At 51.2% G+C, this 8,924-nt stretch overlaps 1 protein-coding gene and 1 non-coding gene across 2 annotated transcripts in view; one reads left to right on the top strand and one right to left on the bottom strand.

Annotated features, from left to right (window-relative positions):
* The window catches only part of FCHSD2 (FCH and double SH3 domains 2), an 86,412-nt gene extending 77,721 nt beyond the window's left edge, over positions 1-8,691 (top strand). Inside the window, exons 11-13 of the mRNA XM_015418253.1 lie at positions 4,308-4,437; positions 5,557-5,642; positions 8,060-8,691. Of these exons, the coding sequence (XP_015273739.1) occupies positions 4,308-4,437; positions 5,557-5,642; positions 8,060-8,143 (300 nt within the window). The 3' untranslated portion in view covers positions 8,144-8,691. The remainder of the gene's footprint in view (positions 1-4,307; positions 4,438-5,556; positions 5,643-8,059) is intronic.
* TRNAV-GAC lies at positions 4,668-4,739 on the bottom strand. Its single transcript has one exon. It is a non-coding gene; the product is annotated as a tRNA-Val (tRNA).
* Positions 8,692-8,924: the final 233 nt, after the last annotated feature.

The raw sequence follows: 8,924 nt of genomic DNA, 5'->3' as shown, positions 1-8,924 counted from the left end.
TGCAAAGACGGTCCCTGGGGTTATAGGAACCGGTCAGGGCTACAGTCCCCTGGGTCAGGGGGCTGGAGAGTGTGGGGCGATTGCCCCTGCCCCCTGTACTCGTGAAAGAGAGAGGATTCAGACAAGCTGCCTCCTCCCTCCCTCCCGGACCACCCACATGCCTGATTGCGCGGTTCCAGGAGCCGCCTTCCGGGGGCAAATAGGACCACCGGAGGAGCAGGGAGCCAGCGAGGAGGTTCCCTCTTTCTGCCGGCAGGTTGATTCATTATTTGTTGATCTGGGTGCTTCTGCCTGCTGTCTCTCCGAGTGTGGACTCGAAGAGGCCGACAGTGTCAGGAAGCAACTAGGCCCCAAATTCCGGCACACAAAAACACAACAGATTTTCCTGGTAGTGACAAACTAGTCCACAGGGGAGGGGAAGGGATCAGAGCGGTTGGCAGAAAATCTGCCCCTGATAGCAACGGCGTCTCTCCAGATGGCTGGATCCAAGTCCGTAACATATTGTAATATACGCTAGAACAGAAAATAGCAAGAGAACACGAACATTTACAACGCCCTTACAATCCAAAATCCACATATCCTCATTTCATTCTAGAACAGGGGTCCCCAACATGGGGCCCGTGGGCGCCATGTGGCACCCACTAATTCCTTTCCTGGTGCCCGCAACATGTTTTTTAAAAGTGGGTGGGGCTTCTACCCAGCAAGGCCTCTGGTTGGCCATTGAAGATTTGATTGGCTGTGCAGATTTTTTTTAAAACACTGCTGTGCTAGCCATTTTTGCGGCATGACTCTCATTTCCGAACACCAAAGTTTCCACAGCACTGGAAACACTCCTCGAGAATAACAAAGAGTATTTGGTGTTTTTAAATTTTTGTCGGCCTATCCAGTTTGGTGTAGTGGTTTGGTGTAGTGGTTAAGTGCACGGACTCTAATCTGGGAGAACTGGGTTTGATTCCCGACACCTTCACTTGCAGCCACTGGATGACCTTGGGCAAGCCGTAGTTCTGATAAGAGCTGTTCTTGAAAAAGAGCCGTTTCTGCCAGAGCTCTCTCAGCCCCACCTACCTCACAGGGTGTCTGCTGTGGGGAGGGGAAGGGAAAGGAGTTTGTAAGCCGCTCTGAGACTTTGAGTGAAGGGCGGGGTATAAATCCAATCATCTCCTCCTCCTCCTCCTCCTCCTTCCTACACTGTAATAGTTCTTTGGAGGGGTAAATATATATCACCACAACTATATCTATATGATTTTGCAACTGGATCCTGAATATATCCAAGAGTGGGTCAGTTTCCCGAGTATTTAAACCTTAAGGGATTTTTAAAAATATATTCATGGTGGTTGTTAAGTGCCATCAGGTTGCCACTGACTTTTGGTGACGCTGCTGGGTTGTGAAGGCAAGAGATGTTCAGAGTGGTGTTCGGGTGGTTTTGGCCATTACCTGCCTCTGCATAGCAACCCTGGACTTCCTTGGTGGTCTCCCCGTCCAAGGACTAACCAGAGCTGACCCTTCTTAACTTCCAAGATCTGATGAGATCAGGCTAGCCTGGGCCTTCCAGGTGAGGGTAAAGGACATGCAGAGGCGGTTTGCCCTTGCCTGCCTCTGCGTAGCAACCCTGGACTTCCCTGGTGGTCTCCCCGTCCAAGGACTAACCAGGGCTGACCCTGCTTAGCTTCCAAGAGCTGACGAGGGTGGGGTAGGCTGGGCCCTCCAGGTCAAAGCCTTCATCTATAGACACAGCCATACAAGCCCCCTAGGTCCAGAGGGGGTTAGCTGTGTTTGTCCGTTGCTGCAAAACAGTAAAAAGCCCAGTAGCACCTTTAAGACTAACCAATTTTATTGTAGCCATCTGACGAAGAGAGTGGTGTTTCTCGAAAGATTATGCTACAGTAAGAGCCAGTTTGGTGTCGTGGTTAAGTGCGCGGACTCTAATCTGGGAGAACCGGGTTTGACTCCCCACTCCTCCGCTTGCACCTGCTGGATGACCTTGGGCAAGCCATAGTTCTGATAAGAGCTGTTCTTGAAAAAGAGCCGTTTCTGCCAGAGCTCTCTCAGCCCCACCTACCTCACAGGGTGTCTGCTGTGGGGAGGGGAAGGGAAAGGAGTTTGTAAGCCGCTCTGAGACTTTGAGTGAAGGGCGGGGTATAAATCCAATCATCTCCTCCTCCTCCTCCTCCTCCTTCCTACACTGTAATAGTTCTTTGGAGGAGGAGTTTGTAAGCCACTCTGAGACTCCTTTGGGTAGTGAAGGGCGGGGTATAAATCCAATCTCTTCTTCTTCTTCTTCTTCTTCTTCTCTAATCTGGGAGAACTGGGTTCGATTCCCCACTCCTCCACTTGCACCTGGCTGGATGACCTTTGCCAAGCTGTAGTTCTGATAAGAGCTGTCCTTGAAAAAGAGCTGTTTCTGCCAGAGCTCTCTCAGCCCTGCCGCTCTAAGACTCCATTGGGTAGTGAAGGGTGGGTATAAATCCAACCTCTTCTTCTTGTCACGTGACTTCTCCCGCTATCCCAGCAAGGCAAACGAGTGGTTTTGTTTTCTTCTAGTTTTGCACGGGCAGACCGTGCCCTTTAACTTCCTCCGCCTGTGCCAGTTTTAATATGAATCACGCAATGAAATTTTGGCAAAAGTCGGCAACAGATGCGCCTACAAAGAATAAAAGGGAGTGGCGAGGGGGCAGGAAGGAAACAGGAGCAGGAAGAGGCCATCCCCTGTCGCCTTCCTGCAATTAATCTGTGCCGCAGATGGAGAGATCAGGCCCGAGTTGGCAGGCGGAGCATTGCCCGTTCATGCCATCCCGGTTTCATTCACTCCTGCAAAAGGCGCCTGTCTCTCTTGTGGCGTTGTCACCTTTTAATTTTGTGGGTTTGGATTGCTTGCTTTAATTTAATGTGCCGTCCTATTTGTAGCCCCACCCTTTCCCCGGGGACTGGGTGCAGCGATACAGAGATATACCCCCTCCCCTGTAAGGCAGGAGAGGCTGCGAGAAAGGAACTTCCACAGGCTGCCCCATCTTTAAATTCCCATAAACAGATGCCGTTTTTGTTCCTGTTTCAGAAAGTTAGCCACGTTGGTCTGCGGTGGGAGAGCCAGATTTGAGTCCAGTAGCACCTTCGAGACCGACAAGATTCCCCAGGGCAGAAGATTCCGAGAGTCAGAGCTGCTTTAGTCAGATAAGGGGAGGAGGAGGAGATTGGATTTATACCCCAGCCTTCACTCGGAGTCTCAGAGCAGCTCACAAACTCCTTCCCCTTCCCCTCCCCACAACAGACCCCCTGTGAGGCAGGTGGGGCTGAGAGAGCTCTTTCGAGGACTGCCCTTGAGAGAACAGCTCTGAGGAACTTGTGACTGAACCAAAGTCACACCAGCAGCTGCATGTGGAGGAGTGGGGAATCAAACCCGGTTCTCCCAGATTAGAGTCCGCGCTCCTAGCCACTACACCAAACTGGCCGGTCCTGCTTGTATCTGTCAAAGGGAGCTTTGACGCTCAAAAGCTTATACCCTGGGAAACCTTATTGGTCTTGAAGATGCTACCGGACTCGGGTCTTCCTCATTTTTGTTACGGACAACTAATTGCCCTGCGATGAAGGCATTCAATTAATTGTTTTGTGCTTCCCAGCCTTGTCATCTTCACTGCCAAAACACGTGTCTCATAAGTCTGCCATTAGAAACCACGACACTCAAAAACCAGGGGGGGGACATTTTCACTTTCCAGGATGTTCGGTTGCTGACCTAAGAGTAGCAGTTCTCTTGCGAAGGAATTTCAAAGGGCGACTGGAAAGAGAGACTGCTGAATTGCAACTGATAAGGAAGCTCAAGACAACGCATCCTCCTGGACTGAATCGAGACCTTGGTCTCCTGTCTCATCATGCCTGCTGTTGTCATTCGGCATCTGACATTGCTCCACCCTCCAAGATATTTATTTACTTGTAATTTAAATTTATAGACCGCCCTCCCCTGAATACACAAGGTTCAGAGCAGTGAACAACGGCGATAAAACATTAATGATGATAAAACACTCTACATGATACATAGAAGGAAGGACAGACGGACTCCCATTCTCGCTGTATCTGAAGAATTGAGCCGTGACTCACGAAAGCTCCTCCCCTGCCACAAATCTTGTTAGTCTTGAAGACGCTCCTGGACTCTCGCTCTTTGCTGCTGCTACATATCTCATTGGTTCTTTTCTTTTTAATACTGCTAGGGCACAGTGGAGGAGCCGCAGAATTAAACTGACCCACGCAGATACGTATCCAGGTTGCTTGTGTCGGAGAGCAGATCCCGTATCTTTGTTCTATTCCTTTCCTTGCAGATCTCTCCGTCTCCAAAGCCCCAGAACTCCCTGGCGCCCCTGCCCCTGTATGACCAGCCGCCCACCAGCCCCTTCCACAGTCCCGATAAAAGAGGCTCTCAGTTCTTTCCCAGGTCTCCATCAACGAATGGTAAGAAAGGTGTGGAAGGGCCGAGGCTGAGAATGTGGCCGGGGGAGGGGGGGGCTGCTACTGCTCTGGGAAAGCGACAGTGGGGGGGGGGGGGAACCCCAGCGGTTTTTTTTCAGCAGAGACCCTTTTGGCTTCTCTAAATGTGGTTGTTACTAGGAGCCAAAGTGACACGACTTTGGAGGTCTCAGACAGAGGTCTTTCGCATCACCTCCTGCCTGGTCCTTTTTAAGTGGAGTTGCCGGGGATTGAACCTGGGACCTTCTGCATGTCAAGCAGAGGCTCTGCCACTGAGCCACAGCTCCTGTCTCTGTCTCTCCAAGGTCCCAGGCAGAGGTCTATCACATCACCTCCTGCCCGGTCCTTTTTAACTGGAGATGCCGGGGATTGAACCTGGGACCTCCGGCAGGCCAAGCAGGTGCTCTGCCACTGAGCCACAGCCCTTCTCCATGGCTCTCCAGGGACTCAGTCTTTCCCATCACCTCCTGCCTGGTCCTTGTAACTGGTGTTGCCTGGGATCGAACTTGGGACCTTCTGCATGCCAAGCAGGTGCTCTATCACTGAGCCACAGCCCCTCTCCATGGCTCTCCAGCGTCTCAGGCTGAGGTCTTTCCCATCCCCTCCTGCATGGTCCTTTTAACTGGTGTTGCCTGGGATCGAACCTGGGACCTCCTGCATGCCAAGCAGAGGCTTTGCCCCTGAGCCACAGCCCCTCCCTGACATGGGGCTGTTTAATGAACAAACGACAAACCCTGGGAGGTTGACTTTCCATAAAAGGTCTCCTTTCTTGTGCCATGCAATTTCAAAGAGACAGAATGTGCACACGCCCAATCCCTGGAGAACTGTGTATATTCCTGGAGAACTGGTTAGAGTTGTGTATATTAAAACTGAAATTCCTAGGTTGGTGCAGGAGGAGATTGGGCGAAGGGGGGGGGGTTGTAGCCCATTGACTGAGCGCAGCTTTCACATTCCGGCATGTCCCGTTTTCAGAGCCAGTGATGTCCAGTAACAGGCAGCCTGACCTTTGCCTGAGACCCCAGGGAGCAGCAGCCAGTCATTCAAAGCAGATACCTGAATCTATACAAGATAACGTTTGTAACTATGGTTTTTCTGCTGTTCCAGATAACAGCTTCACTTCAAGCTCTCCTGGATTCTCTCAGCCGCCACGGCCTCTTCCTGAGAGCACCTCTTACGGAAAGCTGAGACCTGTAAGTTTCAAGTCAGGACAGAGCTTCCGAACCACGGGAATCGTCTCGGCCATGTAATTTTGTTAGCTCACACACACACACACCCAATGCTCCCTCCAAGCTGGGGAGTCTTGTGAGCAAAGATCCTACTTTGTGAGCTACTAGCATTAGAAGAAGAAGAAGAAGAGATTAGATTTATACCCCGCCCTTCACTTGGAGTCTCAGAGCGGCTTACAAACTCCTTTCCCTTCCCCTCCCCACAACAGACACCCTGTGAGGTGGGTGGGGCCGAGAGAGCTCTGACACAAACTGCTCTTTTTCAAGGACAGCTGTGCCAGAGCTTGTGACTGACCCAAGGTCACATCAGCAGGTGCAAGTGGAGGAGTGGGGACTCAAACCCAGTTCTCCCAGATTAGAGTCCGCATACTTAACCACTACACCAAACTGGCTCTCAAAGTCGTTAAAGTCGACTAGCGAGCGATTTGGCCACTGCATCAATTAGTTTGCTCTGGAGCCATCCCTTCCTGAGCTGAGACAAAAATGTGTGAGTCGGAGGCTAAAAGAACTGTCAGCTAGCTCACACTCACTCAGCTTAGAGGGAACACTGCTCCTGGGTGCCTGGTTTTTCTGCATAGGGGTCAGAGAAATACAAGAAGGACAGGTTTGTGTCGATAACTCTTAGCTGCCTGAGCCCGAATGGAGCCTGCATGTTCAGGAGCAGTATATCTCAACCAGTGCTCCCTCCAAGCTGTGGAGTCTTGCGAGCAAAAATTCTACTTTGTGAGCTGCTGGCATTAAAGTCGTGAGTGAGCGATTTGGCTACTGCATCAATTAGTTTGCTCCAGAGCCGTCCTTCTTGAGCTGAGACAAAAATGTGTGAGCCGGAGGCTAAAAGAACTGTGAGCTGCCCCCCCCCTCCAGTGCCAAGGGGAGGATTAAACCAGGTGCTCAAAATGGCTTGTGGGATTCACGGGCGTGTGATTCTCGGGTCCCCCTGGCGGCCAGGACAGCATAGGGTCTGGGGACACCTGGACAGGAGGCTGGTGGCCCCACAAACTGAACCAAAGGAGATCAGTGCTCCCGCCTGTCCCTTAAGATTCTCTCCTGTTCTGCTGCACCAGAATCATACGGCTGCCCCCCCCCCAGTTTTGCTTCCCAGTTCGGCGGTCTAAGGACCAAGTCACCCCGAGCCACGGAAGGCCGTCTGCAGGCTGTATCGCGCACGCCCTTGCAGCCCTTTGGCACCGCACTGTTTGCGACCGCCACGTCCTGCAGAGCTTCTCTTGGGAGGCCGCGCCCCATTCCTCTCGCCCAGTTTTGGGTTAGCAGGAGCTGCTTCGAGCATCCTCACTCAAGGGTTATACCCGCTCTGCTTTGCTTGGGGTGTGGGTTAAGAGCTGTCAAGTCGCTTCCGACGCACGGTGACCCTGTGCATTAATTGCTGGCAGAGTAATTAACGCAGCAACAGTACACAACCTGATTAAAGAATAGAGAAAGGTTTATTTATGGGCTTTGAAGAGTCCGAGCTTCCTTGGTCAGGTATCTCTTCTGTTGCAGACCGACGTTGCTAACTTCTAAAATGATTTAAATACCCAGTGGTTCTCCGGCGCAGGCCTGATAAAATTCTTTCTCTAGGAGCCTATCTAGACCTTTATCTAGATAAGGTTCCTTACAGTCCGATTTGGGTTTTGGGGTATAAGGTTTCGAAAGTCAGAGCCCCCTTTTTCAGATAGGGACCTCCATTCTTACTTGTATCTGACAAAGCGAGGTTAGACTCTCAAAAGTTGATACCCCCCAAATTTTGTAGGTCTCTAAAGCCATGGTGGCTCAGAGGCTAAGACGCTGAGCTGCAGACCGGAAGGTCTGTAGTTCGGCAGTTCGAGACCCGAGTGCCGCGTGACGGAGTGAGCTCCCGTCTCTGACCCCAGCTCCTGCCAACCTAGCAGTTCGAAAGCAAGAAATTGCAAGTAGGTGAATAGGGACCGCTTCAGTGGGAGGGTAACAGCGTTCCATGCGCCTCGGTGTTTAGTCATCCCGGCCACATGACCACGGAGAAGTTTTCGGACAGCGCTGGCTCTTTGGCTTGGAAATGGAAATAAGCACCGCCCCGTAGAGTCGGATTCGACTGGCTTTCGAGCAAGGGAAACCTTTACCTAAAGTGCTACTGGACTCAAATCTAGCTGGATATTTAAAAGATCTGTTACTTTCTAGGAAACCTATCTAGCTGGCAATATAGGAGTCCAGTTCCGTGGTTCACATCCACACACACATGAAAGGTTTCCTTAGTGATTGGTCCACATGTTCTTCAAAACGCTCTTGTACTGGATCCATCTTGAGACACAAAGCCCGTGTACTCAGGAGGATGGATTTACGCGGCCTCTCGGGGGGCGGATAGTTTTCTTCTACTCACAGCCGGTTTCTGGTTTTGGCCCTTTCAGGTTCGAGCTGCTCCTCCTCCCCCGACACAGCAGAATCGTAGACCGACAGAGAAGATCGAGGACGTGGAAATCACCCTGGTGTGACCCAACAGGACGGACTGCCTGGCAGTGCTACAATCACGGCCGAGCATTGGCGATGTTTGGTCAGCTCTCGTTCTTGGGCACCTTTGCATGATGGGAAGAGACTTTTAGCAAGAGACCAGAAAAACGGGAGACATTGACACCACGGTGGTGGACTCTCCTTCCTGCGGTCATGAATATTTTGTGCCTTTTTTTCTTTTTCTTTTTTTGGGGTTGTTGTTGCTGTTTGATTTCGCTTTCTCTCTCTCTGCCATCCTTCCTCCTCTAGCACAAAGCAAGCAGGGCCTGTTGCAAACGGAAGGTCCCGGCAGCTGAAAAGATGGCCTTTTCCAGTTTTTCAACAGGGTCTTCAAAGAACTCCCTTTTTTCCGTGCCACTCATGACCGGTTCGCAAATTACCGAATTTTCTGCGTGGGAATGCTTCCGTGAGATGGCAGGTCCCAATAGCCGCTGCAGCGCACAGCATGGTCCTCGTCGCATCTCCGTGCCATGTCATGGTCGAACGGGGACCTCTTTACTGGTGCTACAGGCTTGCAGCAATAAATGGAGCCGCATCCTCACCGGGGTGGGGGGGTTGCGCACTTCCGCCTGGGGAGTGTAACGTGTAGGCTAGGCCAGGACATACATAGACCCATGTGCATTATTAGTACAGTATATTACTGTTGCATAGGAATGTGTTTTAATTTTTTTTTTTTCCTTTTCCCGTTCAAATAGCAGTACTTAATCTGGTTAGGTGATTAATCAGAATGTGTGGAAGAGAGAAGGGGAACACACGAGTCATAGA

This window comes from Gekko japonicus, unplaced genomic scaffold (genome assembly GCF_001447785.1).
Source record: "Gekko japonicus isolate JY-2015 unplaced genomic scaffold, Gekko_japonicus_V1.1 scaffold3521, whole genome shotgun sequence".
NCBI classification, from domain to species: domain Eukaryota; kingdom Metazoa; phylum Chordata; class Lepidosauria; order Squamata; family Gekkonidae; genus Gekko; species Gekko japonicus.
This window is presented reverse-complemented; position numbering and strand designations above follow the sequence as displayed.